A 27,987-nucleotide genomic window follows, 5' to 3' on the forward strand; every position below is an offset into this window, starting at 1 on the left:
TGAGTTTAGGGATATATTTCGAATCCTCTTGAGAGATATCTGAGTAAAACTCAAATTCAACATCTAAGCACAACGTATGTACATCAAAGAGGACTTTAAACAATGAGCATGGAATAGAATCAACAGATGGTTGGGTGGCTTTTGTCAGGATATGAAGGCAGTTGAAGATAAAAGAACAGGATATTAAAGGTGTTAAAAAGAAAAACTTCTGGAAATGGATTGTGGGACTGGAGAGAGCACAGATACAGACAAGAGAGGCAAAGGCCAGAGAAGACTGAGAAGAGAAAGTAAGAGGAGGCGAAGACTGAGAGTTTGTTCTTTCTGCCTGAGTGCCCATTATTGGTTGTTTCAAGTGTCTTCTATAAATGAATCAACCAGGTAACACATCTTTTCATAGTTTTTTAAAACTGTACACTGACTAACTCCTAAATAGATTAAAGCTGGCAAATATTTGTAAAAATTGTAAAAAACAGCATTTTAAGTTAATGTTTACCAATTTTAATTAAAATGTAAGCAAAAGGAGCTAAAAATGAAATTCCCAGTTAAGGCAGGGGTAGACCAAATTTTCTATTTTACATTGAACTTTTAAGTGCACCATTTGAGTTTCCAAAAAATTTACAGCCTATCAACATATCCATATCCATGCCTGCCTTTTGAAATAAGTTCCTAAATTCACATTAATTTTATGATAAAACCAATTGGGAAAGATAAAACATTGTCGCTTCTAATAAAAGAAATCTGCTTTGAAATGTAGGTGAAAAAATCGTTCAAATCTCTAATTTGTAATTTATGCCTTAAAAAATCTTATGGTATGTACAGCATATTCCATGATTTTTAAGCCTTGTAAATATGACTTTGGAATCATGGAATGCATTATGCATTTTGTTGCTATTTATGTGAAAAATCTCATCCAAAAGAATACACATACTTGAGGGCAACAAAGAAAGAAAAAAAATATTTACCTTACTTCCAAAAAAGACAAAATCCACAAAGCAGAAGGCACAGGACATTAACACCCCAACAATCACATACAAAAAAAAGCATGTGTAAGAAACACATTCAGAAAGAGTAAGCAAAGGGTCTTGATTGCAAGTTGGTGGTTCATAATTTGCCATATCCCTCTTTTTAAAAAAATCTATAAACAATCCATCCTCATAAGAATATTGAAAAAATGGAATAAATGAAGTCAAAATCTTCAGTTTTGACAAGTACAGTTGTGAAATCCAACATCAGTCTGTAGATTACAAGAAAAAGTTGTAATTCAAATGATGCAAGAGTTTGGATTCTTTTAAAAAAACTGAACTAGTGCAACTTATTCCAAAAATCTGGATTAGCAGGACAATCTGTCCTAGTGGTTAAAAGCAGTCACCTTCAACAATTTATTACATTTTCCCTATATTCTGAAACTAGATTCTTCCCAAATGGAATGATCAAAAGCTAATATTTCTAACACAATGGTTCACAGCATAAGATGTTACAAAGAAGTGGTACCTTTTTTTAAACAGGAAAATATCATTTTACACCATTTACAACCAGATCAAGGTATAAAAGTTTGAACCATGAATAATTTAGCTCTGGTAGATCATTATTAAAGATAACTTAATCCAAGTTGTAATCCAACTCAGTACAAATGTGTCTGCAGCTTATCAAAGTATTATTTCCATGAAGTTATCTCACCTCTTCATGCTCTCCACCAAGAAATTGTATCGTATTTCATTAGAAATGTGGATTCTTCTGGAACTGTTTTTTTTTTCTCCCTTGATTGCATAAAAATTTAAGCAGTCATCTAATTCCCTCATATTCTCACTTTTTTGAAATAACAATGCAAAATGAAAGTGGGATATCAAAAGACCGGAAGTAAAAAGTCCTTGTTCAACTAACTTAAAATGGCTTTCCTTAATTGTTATAGCAGTTCTTGTCCTTGAAATGACAGGGCATCACTTGTCCAATCCTTAGAGAAAGCAACAAAGAGAATTTGCTCTGAGAGAACAGCCATAGTTCAATCGAAGGAAACCATCATTTATATCTTCTGTTATGTGTTCACATTAACATCTGACCATTTGGAAACTGATGCTTTTCAAAGAAAAGTGCAAATCTTAACACTACTTTATTCCCCAGGTTTATGTTTGGATATTTATATTAGCAACCAAAATAGAAGAGAGTAATAGTCTCATTTTCCACCAGGTTTGAGGCCCACATCTAGAGGTTAGTTTTCTGCTAGGTCAGACTGTCATCACACACTCACAGAATACCATATCCAGCAGACTGGGCTGCATTCCTGTAGAACTGAAAACACTACTCCCCCCCACCCTCTACTATTCTTCTCCCTCCTTTTCTGCCAACAACAGGAAGACAACTATGTCAGGATATTGGACATAAATTCATTGAAGCGTTTTGAATACTGTTCGGGATTGACAGTGGAAATTTCTGCTCCAGCCTAGAAAACAAAATAAAAATCTTAAACACATATAATTTCATTCAAGCATAAAAATCATTTCTTTAAAGAGGTTATTCCAAGTTTTTAAAACTCTGAGAGGTAGCAAATGGCTCTATACCGATTCATCCTCTTCAGAATCTGAAGGAGAAAAGGGTTTACAATCTACATATTACTCATGGATATTTATGAAGAAAAATTGCTCAGCTGATGATGTCTCAAACATCTTCTGACTATCCTAGCCTTTTTGGCAGTAGAGAATGCTCTCCAGGCCCAGTGCTGTTTGAATGCCCCAAGGAGCAAAGCTCTCTTCCTGTGTTTCCGCTCAGTTTAGAGAGCCAAATAATCACCTGCAGCAGAAAGGCAGAACATCTGAACAGACACTTATATAGCCATCAGAAAAATGTGGTTACAACCTCTCTAATTATGGTTACAGCCTCTTTCTCATGCCTTTTGCGCAGGCAGAGGAACAACAAAGGCACTTGCCTGAAAGATGATGCAGCCTATTTTAGGATTATGGAAAGAATAGGACTGCCTCTCCAACAGTGACTTCATCACCTGCACAAAAGTATATTGTTACAGTGTTCAATTAGAATGAAGGGCTGGGGCTAGAAGACAGCCCAGGAAAAAACCTGGGATTAGCATTTTATTGGAAATAAATTATCAGGAAACCAAGAGTCCTCTTAAAATTATTGCTAAGGCAGGTGAAAAGAAAAAAAAATAAAAACTGAGCAGAAAGGCATTGGATCATGCCCATTTGAACAGATAAATTGGGACTGGAAGAAGGAGGCATTGTTATCTTAACAGCTCTAGCTTCTGAATGTCCAAAGGTTCTTCTGTAGTAATTTTACAGTGGTCCTCATTTAGCATTCTGTAACATATGGCTTTGGGTGATGAGGTCCTGGCGGGCAGAGCTGAACTGGAGAAAGTTATTTAGGAAGGAAGCCATGTACACTGGCAAGAGATTCATTGAAAGGAGGGGATTCCTTTGGAGGGGGGAGTAAAAGACTCAGGAATAGACAGAAACAGAGGAAACAACAATAGAATAATCAATAATAGCAATAGAAAAATCATATCAAAATGTATCTTTGGTGTGGTCATATTAAAATATTCCTGATGAATTTACTTAGAAGCTGTAGAATGGTCAGAAAACAACAACCAAAATGAATAGAAGATGAAAGGCTATGATGTACCCATGTTTCCCTGACCACAAAATAATTATGTCCACTAGGGTTTATTTTTTTTGAGGGTGACTTTTCTTCCCATGTTCACTTCTGCCTGCTCACGCGGGGCAGGGAGCTGCGCGGTGTGCCAGTGCAACCACTGCGAGGCAGTGAGGGTGGAGCTGCCCCACACACCCCACTCTGGCTTACCTCAGGACCCCTGCAAGCAGTCTACCCACACACCGACATCTATCTCACCTCACAGCCATGGCACCAATACACCACTCGGCTTCCTTCTTCGTTGTGGCCACGAGCAAGCAGAAGAAGAGGCTGGCGGCTACGTGAGCTTCTGCTGCACATGGCTTCCGGTGCTACTGCTGTGAGGCAGATGTCAGGGCATGGATGGCCTGGCTACAGGGGCCCTGAGGTAAGCCAGTGTGGGATGCGTGGGGCAGCTCCATCCCCTGCCCCATCTTGTGGCTGCGGCACTGTGAGCAACCAGACAGAATGGGCAGGCAACTGGCTGCACACGCTCTTAAGTAGGGCTTATTTGGGGGAGGGGGAGGGCTTATATTAGGCACACTCATAAAAAGATGCTAGACTTCTTTTCGGGATAGTTCTTTTCAGGGAAACAGAGTATCTTAAATCAGAACGGTGATCCAATTACACTTGAATTACTGAAACCTTATATCTGTTTTAGAGTTAGACAAGCTAAGTTTCTCTGACTGCATGTGGCTTTTATTTAACAAAATTTTTGTTCCAGGTTTTCATTATCTTTTGCAAATTCCAAAGCCCATTGCAACCAGAATTCCTGAAAAACTGCTATCATTTTTTGAGTGATATACACATTAAAATATAGTACAAATGAATATAATATACTGAAATATTTTTTAAAAAAAAACACCCATGGAAGTCTTAGCCCCATCAATTTATATATGAAATTGTTGCATCCTTGCCTCCCTTTCACAATTTTGGACCACTGCTCAGCCAGCTGTGGCTTCAGTTGTTCTGAAATACGTTATAAAATGTTTGGCTAAGCAAAATGAGATAAATGCAAACAAACAGTTCTTTCTTACCCCATGTTTCACCGTTTTGGCAGCATGTGCTGCTTTTTTCTTTGTGTCATAAGGTGTAAGGATATCTATAATTGCCATGAAATATACTTCCTTCTTAGGGGCACCTGGTTAAAACAAAACAGACAGAAATTTATCAGTACTGGAGGACGCAGAACATTTTTTAGGATTTGCTATTCTTATTGAACTGCAAGCACAACTAAAGCACTCCAGAATTTTTTACGTTAAATAAATTGTCCAAGATGTAGATTTTTACTCAGCAGATGCTTCAGGCAGCACTTAAAACAGTGAAAATATTGAGGAAGGTGAAATGGATGGTTTTATTATACGCAGAGCAGTTTTCTCTTCAACTGTGTTAGACTTGAGAGTAAGTATTATTTTTGAAAAACTTTGGAATATAGGTAATCTTCAATATACATCAGTCATTTAATGCCCATTTTATGTTACAGCTCCGAAAGGGTATTTTATGGCCCTTAAAGCATTTCCAGGCATCATAAAAACATTGTGTCATTCCCCCCGCCCCCCGGTCAGTCACATAATTGTGTGGGTGCTGATCAACTTGTCCACATTTACAACCAGTTGTTGAGTGTCCCATGATCATGCAATTGCCATTTATAATCTTCTCTGCTGGTTTCTTTGGAAAGTTAATGGGGAAGTTGGCATGGAAGGTTAGAAGTTGCTAACCATTTGCTGAAGGATTTACATTTCCTTCTATACAAGGTACAAATTGTTCTGGAAATCCTTAATCAGGTTGCAGAACTGAAGATCAGATTTTTGCCATCCCTGCATCATATTTCCAGTGCAACACCCAAGTTTCTTTCCACTCATGGAAGTTGTGCCTTGGGCAGGAGAGACAAAGGAGAATATTTACAATCCCCATCTTGTCTTTCCTCCCCAACATGAAATCCCTTCTATATATGGAGGAGAGAAGTATTTGTGCAAAAAGAGGGTCTTTCTGATTTCTACAGCCCAGTGCATGGGTTCCCTTTTACACACAGAGTGGTGCTAGCTGTCCTCTTTCAGCAGGTAACTCTTTTGCTCTGTCAATTTAACAAATACAACTGGGAGAGCTGGTATTATAGTTGGTGAGGGAAGCAGTCACGTGGGCATTTTGTTTAACAACCATTTCATTCAACAAGATTCCAGTCCCAATTGTACTCATAAGTTGGTTATACATTAGCTATTCAAGATAAATATAAGTAGTCCTCAACTTATGAGCACAATTAGACTGGAATCTCAGTTAAGAAAAAGGGTCATTAAACAAGACATCATGTGACTGCTTTGTTCAATGTCTGCAATCTCAGCACTCCCAGTTGTGGTTGTTAAGCGAGGCTATTGGTTGTTAAACAGAGGGAGTCAAAGATAAGGATTGGTGGGGGGGAGCTTAGGAGGTTTTGAGAGTCTTTATAAGCTACAGGACACACCAAATTGCACATTTTCAGGATGCTTCTAAAGCACCATGAGAGACAGCTCTATTCTGACAATCCTTTGGAAGCTTCCTCCTCCAAATTGGGCAACTTGGAGAAGGAGAATTCCAAAGAATGGAGCCTATCTGGAGAATGGTGCAAGGTATCCTTAAGAGGAAAGCACCTTGAATGGACTGAATGATGTGCTTGTCAGCAGTTAAAGAAAACTGTGAAGATAAATGGGTTGCTTTGCATGTACTGATGGGCTTGGTAGCCAACTAAGTCCTTCTGGGCTATGGCAGTTTTTTGCATGCTATTGGGCCCTGTAGTAAATCAAGGCTTCCCGGGCTGCGGAAAGTTTCCAAGTGCTAATGGACTACAGAGGTTGGGGTAGATAGGTGGATGCAGGGAAAGAGCTGTATCCACTTCTGGAGTCATATTGCAAATAGGCTGCTAAATTTTGTTCACATAACCACAGGGAGACTACAATGGACATAACTTTGGGCACAAGTTGTAAGTCATTTAATTCAGGACTGTTATAATTTCAAATGGTTACTAAATTAATGGTTGTAAATCAAGACTACCTGTAGGCATAATGAATACGGGACAAAGCTCCTAAAGGATATGAAGATCTTCTGGACATTTGTGTATTAGAGAAGACATCCAAGTTATTTTCTCTATCACCTGGCTCTCAAATAATGGCTGCACACTATAAGGAAAATTAAACTGGAAGTCATGTCTGTAATTAAGGCAATTTTATTGGATGCACTATTGTAGTTCAGGGAGTCAAACAGTCTTAAGATTTCCAAAAAAGTGGAGAAAATGATGTTGATTCAAATAACCACCATGTATGCTTACAATCAGACTGGCTTTCACAATTTTACATTTGTCTTCCATTCTCACTACCAGCATCCAGATCTCAGTACTTACTTTCATGGCTTTTCATAGCATAGACATCCACAGATGGATCAAACTCCCCAGGCCCAAAGAAACGTGGGAAGTTGAGAAGGTTACCAGGACTGTCAGGTGGAGTCCCATAGGAACCAATTGGATTCCCACCTATGCCATCATTCTCACATTCTTCATCTTCTGTCCGGTTCTCAACTTCCATCTCTTCTTGCTCAGCTCGATCAACATCATGAATTCCAACCAGCAAGCTGTAATCCATGATTTTCAGTTGTGCAAGAAACTGGAAGCCAACAGAAGAAAAAATTCCTTTTCATTTTCAATGTCTCTCTATCACCTCTGGGATTTGAGTTAAACCATCTTTAATTAACCTGGCACCAGCTCCAAGTATTGAATCCCATAAATCTCAAAGCATTTTTTACATGATTGCTTGGAATTCTTGGGATTACAAAGTTATAGAAGAAAATGTTTTTAATTAATTGTTGTATGTTGCAACTTATATCAGATTGTTGTAAGATTTAAAATGGGATGAGGTGGAAGGGAAGACTAGTTAGTAATCCATGTGCAGGTTACGTATCAGGCAGACTGCTAGTACTGAATCAATTAACAATTATAATATGTTAAAAAAACCCACTGTATTTGCAGAAATATTGCCTAAAACTTTTTGTTTTCTATGAGCTCAGAAATTTCTCATTCAATGATCCTGAACTTTTACAAAATGGTCATTTTAAGACAGGGATTCATACTTGACAGCTTTAAGACTTGTGGACTTCGACTCCCAGAATTCCTCCTCTAGTCATGTTAGCTCAGGAATTCTGGGAGTTGAAGTCCACAAGTCTTAAACTTGTCAAGTTTGAAGACCCTTGTTTTAAGATCTGTTCCACTTTGAGGCCTGCATTCTGTTTAAATTTAAAATGATTGAACTATCCAATAAAGCTTGTTAGTCACAGAAGATGCTACCAGATTCCTTCTGCAATGTGTAGGAGTAACTCTCACTTCTGTTGATCTTAAGTTATGGAAAACTCAGTTACTCTTGAGTAAGATGAAGGAGGAAATCTCCAAAGTGAATGCAAGAGAAATAAAACTCTTCTGTCTGCTTTTTCAAATAAATTTTCAAATTAATCTAAATTCACTTTAGAGTCTGAGACAGAGTCTAACAGACATCTCTACCTTATCTAGTTTTTAAAGAGTTTGAAAACTATTGTAACAGTGGAGATTCTGTCAATCACACTTCTTAGTTATGCCCTGATTCCCAAAAATTAACAACTTACTGTATTTTTCGGTCTATAAGAGGCACCCCCCCAAAAAAGTGGGTGGAATTGTCTGTGCATCTTATACAGCGAATGTTGCCAAAATCATTGGCCCACCCGTTGGTCTCTGCCTCCCAGCAATTTGCCTCCTTGCAGCAAACAGCCTGATCAGCTTCAGCACAGCTGATTTAACACAAACAGCTGATTGTCAGTTGGATTGGCCTCCTGCCGATCAGCTGTTTCAGGCTGCAGGGATTGCCATTGCCTATTGCCACCTATGCATGCCCCATTTTAGGTCTCCACATGCCCCATTTTCGGCCTGTTCTGATCCCCACCGCTAGAATGGGCCAAAAATGAGGCACACGGAGGCTAAAATGGGGCACGCAGAGGCTGAAAATGGGATACGGAAGCCAAAAATGGGGCATGTGGAGGTGGCAATAGGCAATGGTGATCTCTGCAGCCTGAAACGGCTGATTGTCGGGAGGCAGATCCAACCGACAATCAGCTGCTTGTGCTAAATCAGGCTGTGCTGAAGCTGATCAGGCTGTTTTCTGTTTTCTGTAAGAAGGCAAATTGCTGGGAGGTGGAGGCAGAGGCAGATTTTTTTTCTAGGTGCGTCTTATACTTTGGAGCGTCTTATAGTCCGAAAAATATGGTAGCTCTCCTACCTCAACATCTCGCTTCAATTTCTCCAGGAAATTTTTTTTACATTCCTCTCCAACATGGAGCTTTTGGCCTTCATTTAGAAAATCGTTGTCTTTAAAGGTTGGTAGATCCTTCGCCTAGAGAGAAGGATTGAACTCAAGTAAGTGCAAAACATTACTTCCATATTATACAATCCAAAGCAGCTCAATATCCTGTTTGCTGAAGTTAGGGCAAAGGGAATTACAATCAACTTTGAGTAAATAATTTAAAAAATATGAAAATATTGATGAAAAACTGCTAAGTTAAAAGTAAAAGTTTGTGAGAGATTGTGGGAAGTAAGTAAAGATTGCAGGTTAGATCAGAAAAGCCGACACAGACCAGTTGAAGAAAGCATTTCAAAAAGAGACTCCTCCTAGGAATTGGTCTTTCCATTTTGTTGTTAACCCTCCCACAGCTGGCAAACCAAGGAACCAAAGCCATATAGGTTTCAGGAAGATATATCTGTGATAAAACCAGAAATGTTTATTCCTGCCACACCTATACTAAATTAACTGTCTTTTTAAAAAGCCCCATCTTCCTAACCTATGTTCTTCTGGTCCATTTGATGAGGCTACATAGTAAGGGCATCTTTGGGATTCCTGGATGGTGTCATCCATTTTAAACACACACACATCAAATTTCCCATAATTAGAAAAGTTGTAAAACTCTTAGTTCAGGACAAAGATGAATCAATCTTGTCCTTGTTTTTGTTTTTGTTGTTGTTGTTGGACAAATTCCTGCAGTTTTATCAGCAAGAGTTTTTAGAAGTGGTTTGCCTTTATTTCCTTCCTAGGGCTGAGAGAGAATGTTTGCCTCAAGGTCATTCAGCTGGCTTTGTGCTTAAGACAGAACTGGAATTCATGGTCTCATGTTTTCTAGCTGGTGCCTCAACCGCTACACCAGACTGGCTCTCTTTCACCAATTAAGTGATTAGGAAACATATTTATTGCTCTGGAAAGTACTTGTCCTCTACTTATAGTAAACTTCAGATTCAGATTTCAGCGAGATACACCATCTTTATCTTATCCTATTGGCTGTCTAGATTGCTTATGTCTAACAGTGCAATAGTATTCCAGTATTTTTATTCTGTAACATTTGGAAGCCTTATTGCTCCATCTCAGAATGAGGTTGCAAAAAAGCAATATAATAACAACAACATTTCTTTATTAAAAAAGATTGGGTTCATGAACCATAGAACTAAGTCAGTTAAGGGTCTATATGCTATGGGATCACACTAATATTAACTGGGGCAAGAGAGGATAGGGCAAAAGATGGATGCATCTAGAAATCAATCTAATTCAAATAATTCATTAAAGGATATGGTGGCAATAGTACCATAATTAGAAGCTCAGAACAACAAGATAAAGAATAAATATTGTTTTAGCTCTTTATATTATAATCATGGATGCTTATAGGTGGCACATTCAGCCAACATATGTCTTCAGTGGTCCCTCAAGGTGCACCCCAGAACTCTCCTCCAATTCTCCCATTTCCTACTTTACTCCTTTCAACTATGCTTTCTGCTAATACCTCAATTTCCACTTTCTGTCTTAACTAGAGAATCCAGAGTGATTTGTAGAGCTATTTGACATCTGTATGGAGTGAAATGCAAATAATTTTGAGTGCCCATATAATTTATAATATAGGTAGTCTTTGACTTATGACCAACTGCACCTGGAATCTTGAGCAAAGTGGCTATTAAGCAAGATGTCACTTCATTGCGTCACTCAATGACCACAGCTTCGGTACTCCTGGTTGTGGTCATTAAGCTATCTCACAGTTTGTTAAGTGGACAGAGTCCCAGGTAAGATTGCCTCAGGGGCATGAGAGAGGTCCTAGGAGATCCAGTGGAGGCCACATGTGAGTGTCTCTTTGCTCTGAAATTGTAAACCCTCTCTGCTGAAATCAAAGCTCCTGACGAGAGAGATACTTGTATCTAAAGGAAGTGGTATAATGTACCGCGATGGTTAGGATGGCATCCTTTCCATGGCTGTCTTTAATTCAAACCACCAATAAGCTGAGGACTATCTGAAAGGGAGAAGGTCCAAAGGGAAAAATGCTGTTTAAACTGCCTTTGTCTGTGTCTTTATTTTTCTCAATCCCAATAGGAGGAATCTCTGAATAAATGTATTTTAGGAGTCTCAGAGGCAGACCCACTGGCAGTTTTTTTGTTTATAACTGGAGAGACACTATCAATGATTGCATGTTTAAATGTATGTCTGGGCCAACATGCTTGTCTATAGGGGAGAAATGGAAGGAGCGAGGATATCCACTTTTGACTGATGTCTGAGTTTCTAATAATCTTTTATATGCATTTAGTCAACTCTCAAACATTAAAATCCTACTGTGGCTTAGGACAAATATTCTACTCCCAAACAAGAGCTTAAGCCAGAATAGAAACATGTTTATTTTGATAAGTACTAATTGTTTAGCTGCCACTTATTTTAATATTGTATCAAGCTACTAATGTTATGCATCATTGCCAGATTCTATTAAACTTTTATATTTTTATATATGATTTTGATTATCAAATACAGCCTTTAAAAAAAAGCAGCTTCTTTTTAAAACCAAAAAATAATCTTAATTGAAAAAAGAATGCAAAGTCATCATGTGAAGGATAAGAACACAATCACTGTATGCTCTTTCCTATATCTACCCCATACATGATGCAAAGTAGCTATCCAAATGCAGTTCAATACATCTTCTCAGCCCCTCCATATGTCACTTTCCTCTCTTATATAGCACAGGCCAATCCTTCCTAAACTGTCATTTTCCAAAACTTTGCTGGACTACAATTCCCATCATGCTCTCTGGGAGCTTATTGGGTTAAGTTGGGTACTTGTATAACATAGGATCTTTTGCTAATCCCGTTAGAAGTACTTATACAGAAGTAACATTTTTTAGGTTTATTCAAAACATAAAGATTTTTATTGTAAATCTTTCTCTAACATTGACTTTTACCTTTTCTTTGTCACTGGCTTCTCTTGCTACTGTTGAACCCTGAAGGAAAAGTAAAAAATAGAAAGTGATTATTTATTTAAAGCAAAAAGCTTTTAAAAAACCTGATTATGCATCTATAAATTAAGGGCTACTGTAAGCCAGTGCATTTTTCTTTGTCTTATTTACTCTAATTTCATTTTATAAACATTTAAACCATAAAAAGGTTTTATCTGGGAAAATATTACACTTCCCAGAATTCAGTGGTCGGATTCAATTTTTTTTTACCACCGTTTCTGTGGGCGTGGCTTGATGGGTGCGCTTTGCAGGCGCGCATCGAGTTTGCTACTGACTTTCTCCTGCAATCCTGCACTCTCCCTGCATCTTCAACAGCTGACGCGTGGCAATCTGCTGTGCCACGTGAAGCAGCTGAGCTTCAAAACCAGGAAATAAAGGTTAGAATAGAGCCAGGGCAGGTGGGCCCAGCAGCTAATCGTTGGAGTGAACCTGTTTGGCTGAACTGGTAGAATACCACCACTGCCAGAATTGAATACATTAAGTCAGCTTTACTATGTTAGTTTTAATTGATGCTGCACAGAAAAAGAAGGACCTATAAACTCTGAGATTCTTTCCAACTTTATGATTCTATGATTTAGAAATGACTTATTGAAGGTCAACAGTCTTCTTCTCACTTTCCTATTGTGATCCTCATGGATCACATGGATCCATGAGGATCACATTATCCTCTCCCGCAAGAAGGCATCTACTCTCCATGGCTGAAGGCAGAATGTTACAGACAGACTAGCAGGATTCAAAGAACATGCTAAATCTGATCCAGAAAAATAAAATAGAACTGCTATGTTTGTCCAATGAATGAACACTTACGGTTTTATGGATAGCCAGGTTTATACAATATACTAAAACAACACCTGAATTTTCTCATCTCAGTGAACCATAAACTAATTGCCTTTGATCTAGGAAATCAAGTACATCAATGCATTACTGTATGACATTTTTTTGGATGTGTAATGCAGGAATATATGCAATAATACTTCAATTCTGATTGTCAGCTACTCTTTGCATTATATGCAAACAGAAGTTGTCAAATAGTCATAAGATTACCTGAAACCAAAATATTTCCAAAGAATTAGACTAAAAATTTCTGAGTCAGTTATTCAAAACAAAATATTTACTTTACTCTCTAATGTCATTTAGTAATCCCGTTTTGGGGAGGGAGATAGGGAATATCAAATTTGATTTCTCTACTAGCAAATTACAGGAATTAAAAACACTACGATACAACTAGTGAATACCACCACATCTCATTTCACACAGAAAATCTGGAAATAATATTTCTCCTTTTAACTCCGTGGTGAGAGCTTTCCTCTTCCAGCATAAAACTCATACTGAGTGCAAAATTAACGCTAGGTCTAATGCTTTAGTGTAGCCATGGTCTACTGGTCTCAACCCTCAGAGAAAACCAACATTCTTATACAAGGAAACCAAACCTTGTGAATATAAAAGTAGTCTTTGACTTATGATTACCATTGAGCTCAAAATTTTCATTACTAAGCAAAACAGAAATGCGTTTTGCCTCATTTTATGACCTTTCTTGCCAAGGTTATTAAGAGAATTACCGTGGTTGTTAATTTAGTAACAGGGTTATTAAGTGATTCCAGCTTCCCCATTGACTTTGCTTGTCAGAAGGTCACAAAAGGTGACACTGCAACTATCATAGTTGCCAAACATCCAAATGTGATAATGGAGATGTTCCAATGGTCCTAAGTGTGAAAAATGGTCATGTCACTTTTTTCAGTGCAGTTGTAACTTCAAATGGCCACTAAACAAATGGTTGTAAGTCGAGGATTGCCTATGGTAGCCATGTGAATTACACGAAAATAGTATTTTTCAAACAATATCTTCCTTTCTTTCACAACTCCAAGACTCAAGTACCTGCTTATGATTCTAAACTTACAAGCGTGCACTTTTTTTGAGGCCAGAATGTGACACTGTTGAATTTCAGAGATGCTCACCTTGAGATCATATTTCCGATGCACTGTCAACCGGTGACTAAATACATTCCTTGTAACTACCATGTAGGTTTCCACACCATCTACTGTAAGCCTATACATGCCAAGAAACTGGGGTAAAAGTGTATTCCCATGACATTCCACAATGAACTGAATAAGGGAATAAGGGAAAAAAGGAAAGAATATATAATCAATTAGTGTAGTCTAAAAGCTGCCGGGTTTTTGAGGTTGCCACAGAAGGAAGGTTTAGAAGGGCATCTGAGGCACTTTCTAAAGTATCAATATTTCATAATATAACCCGATATACTAAATTATTTATACTAAATAAAACCAAATGGACAACATCTTTTTATTTTGTAGAATGGTTGAGAATTATTTCATTGGTAAAGCATAATTGTTTTGCTACAACGGTTAATCTTAGAAATAGGGAACATAGTTCTGAGCCTCATTTTGCCAGAATGAAATTGGATAATTACAAGAAAATAATTATTGCAGTCACATTTTTCTAAGCTCAGATCTCTTCAGTTATCATTAAAAAAAACTTATTTTCCGCAATTAGGTTATCTTCTAATTATTGGCCTAAAACTTCCACTGTCCTGAATAGACCAATCAACTCAAGTATGAGTTATTCAAGAGAAACTATTGGTTTAGAACATTTTGATAATGCAGCTAGAATATCCTGAATCGAAAAAAATGAAAATAAAATGAATTTCAGGATAAAATAAAAGAAGGATAAAGAAAAAAAATATCCCCACGATACAAAACAAAATCTGTTCATTTGGATGGTAAAAGGGTTTATTGAGCTTTTTCTTTTGATATTCCATTGCCTCCATTTGGAAGGTTGCTTCTTTATCCACAAGATGTAAGTTAATTATGGCAGGTCTTTCCAATAACTGGAAAGTGAAAAAGAAATTGAGGAAAATAGATCTGGGCATATCTGTATCTGATAGTCTCTTCTAAATAAAAATAATGCAGCATAATTCATAGGTTATGCTTGCAATCATCTCATAAACTGAAAGGAAGCAAACTCTTTTTTCAGCTTCTTTTTCTCCTGATGGGAGAGAACAGGATAATTTCTGTAAAATTGTCCCCCAAAATATGAGCATTTACTAAAACGCACACCAAAACAGTATACTTTCTTCCTACGTATATTTCACCTGATGGTATTTCTTTAGAATGTTGTGCATCTCTGCAACATCTTCACTTGACACTGCCTTGATGACAAACCGCCGGTCATAGGTGGTAAGGAAGCGAACTCCACATCGCCCGTGGCTATCATTGTATACTGGAGCACTCCGGGTCACAGAATTCTGTGTGGAGATAAGAGAAGAACAAAATCCATACTTGGAAATGATGGTGAAGAGAAGAGCAGACTGACTGGGTATGTCACTGGGTATGGGTATGTCACAATTGTATAAAACTAGGCAGCCCATACCCCTTATTTCTGTGTCTCTGTTTAGACACAGAAAAACAAAAGGCAGGCAAAAAAACAGAGGGAGTAGGAGCAACTTTCAACTTTCAACCAGATTCCCCACTGAGTTTCCTAATGGAATCTGGCAGGGATCATTGGACAGTTTACCTTCCATTTCCAGCAGGCTGGTAAGTGGCTGCTGCTGAGTGGGAGAAGGAGCAAGGGATTGAGAGACTGGCTGGGAAACTCCTACATAACATCACATCTAGGCATGTGACTACAGTAGCAACCAGTAGCACTGAAGCAGCCACAATTTCCCCAAATTTCATTCCCTGCAGAGGCCCGGATTTTGGACACATTCTGTAAGTTAGCTTATTTGAGGTTGCTTCAAAAATTATCTCCCTATGATGTATCATCTCACCTAATTAAAGAACAGGTCAATGAGAATTTAATACTATATAGATGACAACTAAGAGGTATGGGGAAGAAAAGTGCTAGGAACACTGATGGATAAGCTAGCATATACATGATGTGGAGAAGGAAATCAAAGAGAGCAAGAGGAAGTTCTAGACCTTTCTCTATTCACATCTCAGGCCTGAGTGTTTTCGGTTGAAACCCGAAACAGGATGTTCCAGATTTTAATTTGGCCCACTCAAAATGGTTCTGCTAAACCTCTGTGCCACAATGTATTTGTTCTGGGCATAGAACATTTCTTTACGTCAGGGGTCTCCAACTCCCCATAAGACTACCAGGTCTTATGTCATTTGGAACCAGGCTGTAGAAGTGATGGATGAGCATGCACACACCTCCATTTGCGCAAGTAGTAGGCAAACACATGCATGCGCAGCACTTCATTTGTGTAAGTGGCAGGTGTGCGTGCTCACTGCTCATGCAAATGGAGCTGCATGAGCATACACATGCTTGCTCACCACACAGATGGAAACATCCCCTCTCCCTGCCACCGTTCCATAAGGCCAGAAAGGAGGGGTAACTCTGTTTTACATACAATATCTATACTTTAGTATAAGTTTCTTCTGTCCTCTTTTTATCTTTCTTTACTCATACTTTCATCATCCTCTCCCCAAACCCATCTTTTTTTTCTATCTACCATTTTTTTCAGCCTGGTATATTTCAAATATACAACCTGTTTTGAGGAAAACACAAATGCAATCAATTTAATAAATAATTCAGTCTGATACCAGCTATTGTTGCACAAGATTAGTTTCCAATTATAACAAAGCCAGAAATACTTTAATACCTGAATTATTCAGATAATTGACGTATCTCTTTTAGTTTGTTCCCTACCTGATAGTCCTGATCATCAATCCCAAATCTTTCCCGTAGATTTCGGAATACCATTGGACAATACTCCTTAAATTTGAAGCGGCTTGGGAGATTCTCTCTGAAAGTAGCCACAAAGAATTGGTGATTCAATATTGAAAATAGATTAGAAAATTAAACCAGACCAGAATTCTTTATTGGCCAAGTGTGATCAGACACACAAGGAATTTATCTCTGGTGCATAAGCTCACAGTGTACATATAAACAGTAAGTAATAGATCATAGGTCATAATCATAGTTACAATCATTAATCATAAGTTATAAATAACAATTGATAAATTATAGGAAACCAACAGAAGATAATGGAAATATGAGAAGATGAAAAAAGATGAGAAATGAGACAGTGCTGTGGGAATTAAGTGTTCAGCAGAGTAATGACACAGGGGGAAAAAACTATACGTCTGGTTGTGCATGCAATGCTCTATAGTGGCATCCTAAGGGGAGAAATTGAAATAAATTATGTCCACAATGTCCAGGATATGAGGGATCTGTAGATATTTTTTCAGTCTTCTTTCTGGTTCATGCAGTATACAGTAGAACCTCTGGTCATGACCATAATTTGTTTCATAACTTTGATTGCAACCCGATTTGGTTGTGACCCTAACCAAATTTTAGAAATTTGGCGCTTACAAAAAAATGGCACGAAAGGGGAAATCGGCGGTGGGGAAAAAACATTTTGTGAATTTTTTGGGTGGAACCTGATTTGGTTGTGGTTAGAGTACAGATCTTCAGTGGAAGGCAGGCTGGTTGGGATCATTTTTGTGCAGTTGATAACTATCCGTTGAAGTCTATGTCTGTCCTGTTTGGTTGTTGTGCAAAACCAGACACTAATAGAGGTATAAATGACAACCTCAATAATTCCTCTGTAAAACTGCATCGGCAGATTCTTGGCATCTAAGCTCTCTGATTTGATACAGGAAAAACATTCTTTGTTGTGCCTTTTTAATGACGTTTCTAATGTTAGGTGTCCATTTCAAGTCCTTGGAGATATAGAACCTAGAAACTTGAAAGTCTCTACTGTTGATACTGTTGATATTAGCGTGTAAATTTAAAATTTAAATATACATACTAGATTATTATTTGTTAAATTTATTTGCTGCCTATCTCACCATGGGATTACTCTATTACAATAATAAAAGGAAATAAAAATTGAAAGTATAAATAGAACAGAAATAAAATAATAGAATAATAAAATAAACAATGAAAAAGGAATGCAATGAGAATAATACATTAATATGGTAACCAAAAAGATGGATGAGTGGGGAGCAGAGAGCAAGGGTAGGAAGGATAGGTGGAGTTTGCTATCAATCTAGCAGCCACCTCCAGCCTAATCTCCACACCTCCAGTGGAACTATTGGTCCCCAGGCCAAAGAGACTATATCTTAGCACTGTATGTCTAGTTCTACATTCTTCATACATAACTATTTTTAAAAATGTGTATCTACAGTACATTATGTGATGATGAATTCAGACTTCACTACTACAATGTTCTCCCAGATATGCTGCAATTCTGATTGTGTTGTCTGGGAAATCTGGAACTGTAATGCAACATAGCAACTCAAAGACATTTGATGAAAATCAGGTTGGGTATGTGACTATTGGCTGCTTAATCAAAAACTGTGATTGACTTCTGCTGATTGCTTACGCTATAATGAAGTTATATTTGTTAATACTGACACTGCTAATACTGTGTAAATGTTAACAATACAGGCACCATCAGGCCTAAGAATAAAAAAAGATCTAAAAGAATAAAAAGAAAGACAAAATGATATATCTTCCACTATGGCATTAGAGAAAGATTAATCAGCTTTAATTAAAGCATATGAGTTGGTTAGTAGCAGTTGTAAAATTTCTGACCTCATATATTGATTGAAAAATCTAGGCAAAATTGTCCAAAGTAATTCATGTAGCATGAAAATAACTTTTTATCATTTCATGTCCTTTTCTTTAGGAGGTCAAGTAAATTATAGTTTTATTTCACCTTAAATTTAAGGTTTACATTTGTCTTTTCATGATCAGTCCTAAAATTTTCCCTTCATTACATAAACTTTTGACAATCTCTGACTATTAGTAGGAGGATTAGACTAAATCTACTCAATAAGTAATCATGGTGGATCAGCCATCTGGATGCATTTCGGAAGCTCACAAACTTAGATAGAAAAGCTATAGATCCTTTTATAGTCACTTTCCACAAACCCGTTTAAGGCACACTGCCAATGTTGTAGGAAATAATAAATAATCATAAATATTAGTAGACTCTGATCCTATGTGTATTTCTTCAATCTTTTTTTAAATAGTTTGACTGACATTAACACAAGTATTAGCACATTCCAAATTATGCCCTCTGTGATTATAACTTTTGGATATGAAACTGTGAGATACAAACATCTCCTTTTTCACATAATCGAGGCATTTTACAACAGTATTTTTAAAAATTTTGAAGCTTTTTTTCAGTATTTCTGTACAAATTATATAAAATGTGATTACATCCTAAAACTAAAGAGTTAAACAAAACAAATAAATCAAAAACATTTTACATGTTCTCTAATTTATAGAGGTAGATGATCCAAACAGGGGTTGGATACAACAGGGTTAACTTTACGAGCTTCCCTACCCACTGTGAGCCGCTCGCCTGTTAATCGTCATTAGCACGCTGAGTGCTGAGAAGCAGCCTTTGAAACAGCCCTCTTTTCTTGCTTTTTAAACTGCAGCTGTGCCTCGTTTGGCAGCTGAAGTTAAAAAATCAGGAAATAAAGGTCAGGTAAGAGCCTGGGTGGGCAGGTGGGCAAAAACATCAGCAGACATAGAAGCGGTTCTATGTCTGCTGCTCTTCAGAGCTACTGGTTCTACAGAGGTAGACAGAACCGGTAGAAACCCACCCCTGGATCCAAAGCTACATACTTGTGTGTGGCAAAAGTATATGAACTTGTGCTTTCAATAGTTGGTGTGACCTCCTTGGACAGCAATAACTGCAACCAAATGTTTCTGATAACTGTTAACCAGTTTTGTATATTTGCTTGGAGGAAGTTTAGCCAATTTCTCTTTACAGATTAGCTTCAATTTAGGGGCGATGGTGGGCTTCCTTGCATGGACTTGCCCACTCCAGGTCTTTCCACAACATTTCTACAGAATTAAGATCAGAACTTTGACTTGGTCATTCCAAAACAATAACTTTCTTCTACTTTAATTATTTTTTGGTTGAAATGCTTATATGTCCTGGGCTATTGTCTTACTGCATGACTCACTTTGTCTTGATAATCAGTTCATGGACATATATCCAGACATTTTCCAGAATTTTATGCTCTTGTTCCCCAGAGGCCCTATGGCAACAACCCATGGCAGTGGGAAGATCTGCCCCAAGACAGAGGGTGCTAAGAAACATCAGATTAAAGCAAGCTGTTTTTGGACTTTGGATGCAGGGATGGCCAATATTAGAACAATGAAAACGGATGCTCGACTGGAACTGTTGACTGAACTCAACCATATGCATTGGGATATCATTGGATTATGTGAAACATGACAAAAATTCCAAACTTTAGTTGAACTTGATAGGATTGGGCATTACCTTCACTAGAGATTCTGTTATGGACAAGGTAGCAAAGTTGGTTTTTTTCATCAACTAAAAGCTGAAAGACTATACTAAAATTTGAAAGTATATCAGACAGAGTAGCCCAACACGTCATTCAATTGAACAAACAATACAAGCTTCAAATCACCAAATCTTACATGCAAACAATAAGCTATTGTGATGATGAGGTTGAAGAGTGTTACAACAATGTGGCCTGGCTTCAAAACAAAGAAAAATGCCAATACGAAATATGAACTGGTGATTTTAATGCAAAAATAGGAAGAAAAATACCTGGCCCATATGGAAGTGGTGAATGAGATAATAGAAGCAACAGATTTTGCTAAAGGACAGGAACTTTATATCATGAAGTCATTTTATGAGAAAAAAGTTAGCAGAAATTGGACATGGAAGAGTCCATCTGGGTACAAAAGCAAAGTTGACTACATCATGGCTAGTGATAAAATCATATTCTGCAACTGTACTATCATCAATTGTTTTAATGTTGGAAGTGACTATAGAATGATACAAACTAAAGTGAAGATAAGAGTGTGGAAAAGACCATATAAAAATAATAAACACATCATGAAAAACAAAAATGAGTGATAATTTGTTAATGCCATAAAATGTTTAAAATAAAATAAAATCCTCCTTTCAGTCATCTGCAAGGCTTTCACCAAAATAATAGCAAAAGGAATATTGAGAACATTAAATGATGTACAGCCAAATGAGCAGGCAGGGTTCAAAGTGGCTACAGCACAATGGATCACATCCAGGTTGTTCAGCAAGTCACTGAAAGGCACAATGAGTACACCATGTCACTATGCATGGCTTTCATTGACTACGAAAAGGTGTTTGATTCAGTATTCCAGAAAGCAGTAATTAATGCATTGGTCAGTCAAGGCACAGACATTATTTACATAAACCTACTACAATCAATATATGAAAAAACAATGGCGACAATTTGCCTTAATGATCTTAAAAATACATGCTCAGCAATACAAGACAAGATAGAAAGATCTGCAATGGCTTGGACAACAAACGAAAGTATACAATATTATCAAGAGAGTGAAAAAATCAAAATGGAAATGGGCTGGTCACATAATAAGAAAAACTGATGGCAGTAGACAAAGGCAATCATAGAATGGATCCCACTTGATAAAAAGCTTCCACAAAAGAGACCTAAAACAAGATGGATTGATAACATCAGCATGTATTACAAGACCAATTGGCAAAAGGAAACTCAGAGTCGTATTGGTTGGAAACATGCAGAACAGGCCTTCTTTATTTAGTCTATCATCATCATCATCATCATCATCATCATCATCATCATCATCATCATCATCATCTTAGCCATTGTATATCCACTTCACGAAGAATGCCTCTTCTGTATGTTTCCAATCAATATGACTCTGAGCTTCCTTTTGCCAATTGGGCACACAATACTTGCTGATGTTGTCAATCCATGATGATGATGATGATGATAGGCTAAATAAAGAAGGAAAGAAGTTCTCTTTATATCTACAAAACATTCTTGATCCATTAAAAATTGTTGTCCAAACTATACATATTATTCAAATTATATTAGTGGCATTAATGGAAAAACATTAAGAATCATCTAATTATTAAAAGTTGATCTAGGTTGCCTGACAATTGTAATCTCACCAAAGGTTAACATGGTTGCTCGAGATTAAGTCTCCTTCAAAGCATATTGGGGATGAGTCAATGATGCCACCTTGATCCCTAGTGTATATACTTCCCTGAAGTCAAGTTGGTTGTCAAGGACCAGCATTAACAAGTATCTATCAAGCTCAGCTCTCCCAACCTCACATTTCTAACATTGAGTCAGTTTGCTTTCTATTCTATATTCAAATCCCAAGGTTTGTTGGTATGTAAAATCTCATTTAATATTTCCAAACTGCTTTTCCAACAAGCATTTTAAAATAAAAAAGTGGATTAGGACATAGATATGTAAGTAAAAAATAAATAAATTCCAAAAGGCATCAGAAAAACAGCAGTAGAAAACAAATGTCCTGCAAATTATCAGCTAGCATTAAAAACCACAATGAATAGTTAATATGGCTTCTAAAGTATACAGAGATATGCATCGGAAACGTTAATGCCTTTCTCCCTCTGCAAAGCATTGTAACTTATTATTTCTCTGATTTCTACTACACTGTATCAAACATGACACACAGAACAGATCTAAAGAATAGGAAGGCATAAGAAGAAATAGATACCCCTTAAATATGCTGGTCCATCAAAATACAGTAATACTTGAGTAGTCAACACATTTAGTACAGAAGGGATTTTACTCTCTGTGTCCTGGTTTTATCAGAAAATGAATTGTGGCCTTCCGATCATATCCATTCACGGCTGGACATAGAGCACATTCAGACAAATGAATTGTGCTGAATTCTTTTATAATAGTTGTGTTTCTTTCATGTTACATTGTCTTCTGTAATATTCTGATTTGTGTCATTATATATTCATAACAAGCCATTTATTCAGATACTGAAGTTAAATGGGGAAAGGGGAAGTATATTTTAATCAAAAAATATGTATTACTCACTTATTGAAAAGATGATTGTCCACTTTAATCTTGCTGTAGGCTTTAAAGTCGTCTGGCATTAACATAACAGGGACAGGGACATTACTCAACTCATTAATCTGCAAAAGAAATGCAACATCTAAACAGGATGTGAGGGAAAAAAGAAAGGAAGTCACCTGAATTGTTGGAATGTACAATGGTAGAGCCAATACATTCCATTAACGTTTATTGGCAGTTTCAACATTAAATGAATATGGTCAAGAAAGTATAGTTATATTCTATGAAAGGGGTGATATTTATTGGGGAAAAAAATCATAGGTATCTGAGTGTTTTAGGCTACGTCATCTACATCATCATCATGAGCAGTTGCTATCTCCAGTTTGTATAATTTATATGGCACTGTAACGTTTCTCTTCCTCTTTCTCAATTTTTATACAGATAATTATGTCTATATTAATAATTTCAGGTCTGTCCTAGTCACTCATACTTTTAATTAATCATCCAATTGCATTTTGATGCTAAGATGTGCTTGAAAGTATGGTAATCACCTGTTAAAGTGTTATTTTTCTTATTAGTTTGTTTTTTCTCAACTTCATGTGCTATACTATATATAAATTTGTATTTGGCCAATAATTTTCCATCAGATAAAATCATCCAGTTCTAAACAAGATGATAGATGTTAAATATATTCAACTCTGATTATCAAAGCATTTTTATTCAATAGTATTTATTGCTACTGCAATAACAGTACACTTTCCCCCCATAATGTAGCATATAAACAAACACCTAAATAAAGTGACTTGGAGATGACACTTTGTTCGTATAAATAATACTCACCAAACATTCACAAATATTCATATTCATTGCAAATATTTACCAGTAACTTCTAAATAATTAAACCTATTGCAATTGCATTGCATGAACCAAGTTTAAGCATCTACAGATTTTTTCTTCTTCCTTGTTTTCCCTAAAGTAAGATCCACTTTTTCAGATCAAGTCAATATTGATCCATTAAGAATAGACTGACTGGTTTGTTTCCCGATCCAGTCATTGTGGGCTGAAAGAGAAGCCAGCTTTCATGTCTAAGACAGGATTAGAACTCAGTCTGCTGTTTCTGGATGTTGCCTTAACAACTAGACCAGTGGTGGCTAACCGTTTTTTGGGCTCCTGTGCCAAAAACTGTGTGCGATTAGCGTGTGCTCACTCACATGCCAGCACCCAGAATGCAATCCCCCATGCCCCCTATGCATGCATGTGCAATCCCACCCCACACCACCCCCTTACCTGCACTGTGGCTCACAGCTGATTTTTCGGCTAGTTTGAGGCCTTTTTCGGCCTCCCAGAAGCTTGGAAAAAGCCTCTGCAAGGCTTTTCAGGCCAAATAATATGCCCGTTTCATCACTTCTGATATTACAGGAAGTGATGAAATGGGCCTATTTGGTCTGAAAAGCCTTGCAGAGGCTTTTTCCAAGCTTCTGGGAGGTCAAAAAGGCCTGAAACCAGCCGAAAAAATCAGTTGTGAGGCACGTGCATGCACAGTGAGTTAAGTTTGCCTTCGGCTCGCGTGCTGGCACAAATGGCTCTGCATGCCGCTTGTGGCACACGTGCCATAGGTTCGCCATCACGGCACTAGATCATATTCCCCCTCAATTAAGCACCTACAAATAAATCTTGCTTAATTTCTATTCTTTAGCAACAATGGTGCCAAATAAAGAGACTTATTCCTAGTCCTCAATGTTCTGTCTGTTGCAACTCTCTGTCACATGAACAAAATTTGGACCCACTTGAATCCATCTTAATTTACAAGTGCTCATTTACCCACTGCTGCTAGCTGGTCCTACCTGCTACTATGCCCACCAAAGGAGCCTCTGTGGCGCAGTGGTTAGAGTGCAGTACTGCAAGCTTCTTCTGCTGCAGCCAGCTGCCTACAATTTGGCAGTTCAAATACCACCAGGCTCAAGGTTGACTCAGCCTTCCATCCTTCCGAGGTGGGTAAAATGAGGACCCAAATTGTTGGGGGCAATATGCTGACTCTGTAAAATGTTTAGAGAGGGCTGTAAAGCACTATAAAGCGGTATATAAGTCTAAGTGCTGTTGCTATTACATCATAAGCCACTACTGCACTGGCCAGAACCTTGTTTTGCACCAGTGTAGCTGAGATTTCTCTCATGTCCCACCCAAAGCCTTTTGAAAAAGATGTTTGGCATATAAACAAAAGCCCCATCATAAAAGAACCTTTCTAGCCAAATCTTTCACATGCCAGGCTTCTTTCTTGAAAGAAAGTCCCAGGTGGGGCAACTGGGGCATGAATGAGGCCCAGGCTGGCATGTAAACAGAAATGCTGGCTGGGGTGCAAGAGAAGTCTAGGCTGCACTGGCCCAAAAGAAGGAAATGCAAAAAAAGGTCCCGGCTGGTACTGTAGTGATGTACGATGTAGGGATAAGGACTAAGCTAGCGGGTAGCCAAAAGGGGAAGACTGGGGAGAAGATAGGCAAATAAAGGGAGTTCAGAGTGTCAGAGGAGGCAGTTCCTTATGTTACCAAAACATGGAGTGGGGAGGGACAAAGTTGGGAGTGACTTGGATCAGAATGTGTGTCCTCACCAAATGACCCGTGAAATTCAGTTAATGACAAAAATCAGTGCTTGTCAGTGCTAAGCAATGTAGTCATGTGATGTTACACGTCATGACTGCATCCCTTAACAGAAATTTGACTTGCAATTACCATTGTTAACCGTAGACTATTTGTGTAATCTTCCAGATGTTGCTGAATGAATATTCCCAGCAAACTCAGGAAACACGATTGATTATAAAAAAAAAATATTGGGATTTGTAGTCCATCAACATCATAATTTTCCATTCAGATATGTACATACACAGGGCTTGTAAGACTGATATAAAAAATATCTCCACTTGTCAGGACTGATACTTTTGAAAGAAATATTCTCAATTTCTTTGGGACCTTCTTACTAACTAAAGTTTGTAAAGTTTGCTGGTGAATATTTTTTAGTAACCTTCCTCTAAACTGCCTCTTTTCAGATATTCTGGGGCTACTAGTTGACAATGCTCACTAGGATTTCTAAGATGTATACAGTTCTGTCCCTGGACTCTAGAATGGCAAGACCCTTTTATTGCTTTGCACTACTGAGACAATCCTCAAATATATTCCGACAGATTCCAACAAAATGATTTATCATAATATTTATAGACATTTCAGAATTATATAGTATTATTTTGGATATTGAAAAAAATGATCATCTGTTATCTCTTCTTAACTCAGAGGAGTTACATTCCTGTTTTATGAAGATCATTATCCAGGCAAGCAGAAAATCGAAACTCATCCTTGGTAAAGAATAAGCAAGGAGGGATTTACTGAACCTGGAATGACAACATAGGTTACAAAAACCAGAATCTGCTGTTGAGGATTTGAAGCTACAATCCTATATACAGAGCGGTGTTCCTAAATTCAAGAGTTGACTTCTGAATAAACATAATCTCCTGGTTTGTTCTAAAATCTAAAACTGTGCAGCAATCCTGATTTTGAAGGAAAACGGTGATTCAACAAAAATGTTGTTCCTTCTTAAATCAAGTTTGGGAAAAGCACAGCTTTTTAAAGAATACGTACCGTACAATACACACCCACCCACTTGCTCCAGTTCCACCAAATTCCCTTTCACATGTGTGAGAAGAAAGATTATAGTAAAGAACCACTATCTCCTGTAGAGGAAGACTTTGAAATTCATTCAACACAGAATTGCTTCCCCTTTGTAATGATTTTAGAAATGTTTACCTGCTTTCCATTTTAAAATGCCTTTCGCTACAATTTTCCAACGTTTGTTTTCATGCAAGATATGAATTCTAATATATAGATACCAAAATAAAGATGTTTACTGTGTGCCTAATAATCAACACAAGAGATGCTATATAATAGTTGTAAGAAGAGACAAATATTCAATGGCAGAATGTGCCTCTCTAGTTTGAGAGGTCTTAAGTTCAAAGAGGTGGGAAGTGCACTGTGGGAAGTAGTTCTTGCTCACCGTGTGGTTGACTCCCCACATAAGGACACTCAGGAGCGGTTCAGAGGCTCGAAAGAGTTTCACTTTCTGGCAAACGAAATGCTTCTTCTTTGTCTTGGTCTTGGAAGCACTGAGGGCAGCACCTATAGCTGAGCTGGCGCTTGCAGCTGCTGTGCCTCCGGTACAGTTTGAAGCCATGGCAGAGAGAGAGTCCTTGGGGCTGCTAGAACAAATATTGGCCTCCTCCTAAAAGCAGAGTTTTTTCATGCCTCTCCTTGGGCCCCTCCAACCTGGGCAGTCATGTCAAAATGCTCTCCAAGAAAAGGCCCAGATTTCTGCTCCTTCAGTACTCAAGGCACTCTCCCCTCCTCACTCTTTGTGGATAGGACTTGTGCCAGCTCAAAATGGCACCAATGGGTACCTAGGCTGGTTAGATTTGACACCTCCTTGCAAGGTACCACTAGAACCAACCTCTCATTGGTACCACCACTGATGCCACCTTTTAAAACTTGAAGTGGTGCTTCTTCTTGCCTTTTTCCGACCTTCAGATTACAGTGGGCCGTTAAAGGCACCGCTTCTATTCTTCTCCGCTCAACCGCGGTTGAATGTCATCCGAATCCGAGGTACTTCTTTAATTCTCCCTATAACCCCCCAAATGGTACCATCCAGCCCTCCCGTTTCCACCTAGATCAGTCCCAGTGCAATTAAGTCAGCCGTATCCCTCTGCCCTCCGCCCCCAATAAAAAGCGTTCACAACAGTACCACCTTCGTTCCACCCTTCGTTCTTCTGTTCTTTTCCCTCCACCTAATTCAGCGGAATCACCCAAATAGATAGGAGATACACACAGGTGCACATGCACACGCACCAATCACAACAGTACCACCCACAGGCACACACCCTTCCCCTCGTTACAAGCAAGAGTTCCGTTTAGAGAACCGGGCACCACACCATAACTCTCCTTTCACATCATAGTTAGATCCAAGCCCCACCCCCTGTCAGTTATCGAATAGTAATGTCTACCTCCCTCCCCAAGTGAGCCTAACTTTAACCCCCTTTTATAACATAGTTCGATTAGTTTCATCCGCTATGAATATATCGCCCCACCCCAACTTCCCCCCCATGCTTCCCTTTCCGTGGTTTGCTCCACCGCAGAACAAGTTGTGCCATCGACTTCTGCGCAAAGGAGGCGTCAAGATGGCGACGAATAAAGGGAGGGGCGAG

At 38.1% G+C, this 27,987-nt stretch overlaps 1 protein-coding gene across 1 annotated transcript; it reads right to left on the bottom strand.

Moving 5' to 3' along the window:
* On the bottom strand, window positions 1–27,968 carry PIP4K2B (phosphatidylinositol-5-phosphate 4-kinase type 2 beta). The gene is made up of 10 exons (XM_087945972.1): window positions 26,787–27,968; window positions 22,773–22,870; window positions 16,600–16,696; window positions 15,041–15,193; window positions 13,887–14,033; window positions 11,878–11,916; window positions 8,901–9,014; window positions 7,007–7,265; window positions 4,674–4,777; window positions 1–2,437 (listed from the first exon to the last, which is right to left on the bottom strand). The coding sequence occupies exons 1-10, from the start codon at window positions 26,961–26,963 to the stop codon at window positions 2,357–2,359; spliced, it is 1,269 nt and encodes a 422-aa protein (XP_087802098.1). The 5' UTR covers window positions 26,964–27,968; the 3' UTR covers window positions 1–2,356.
* Window positions 27,969–27,987: the final 19 nt, after the last annotated feature.

The sequence above is a fragment of the Notechis scutatus genome, chromosome Z (assembly GCF_049901735.1).
Source record: "Notechis scutatus isolate UNSWTSFEM ecotype Mainland chromosome Z, rNotScu1.2, whole genome shotgun sequence".
NCBI lineage: Eukaryota > Metazoa > Chordata > Lepidosauria > Squamata > Elapidae > Notechis > Notechis scutatus.

What these genes read in the sequence shown, in the direction of transcription:
- PIP4K2B (XM_087945972.1), bottom strand. Translation starts at nt 26,963, where the DNA reads ATGGCTTCAAACTGTACCGGAGGCACAGCAGCTGCAAGCGCCAGCTCA. An exon ending in ATCGGAAATATGATCTCAAG is followed by an intron (nt 11,917 to 13,886) that starts GTGAGCATCTCT and finishes CTTTTCCTTCAG; the next exon opens with GGTTCAACAGTAGCAAGAGA. An exon ending in CCAAAACGGTGAAACATGGG is followed by an intron (nt 2,438 to 4,673) that starts GTAAGAAAGAAC and finishes TTTGTTTTCTAG; the next exon opens with GCTGGAGCAGAAATTTCCAC.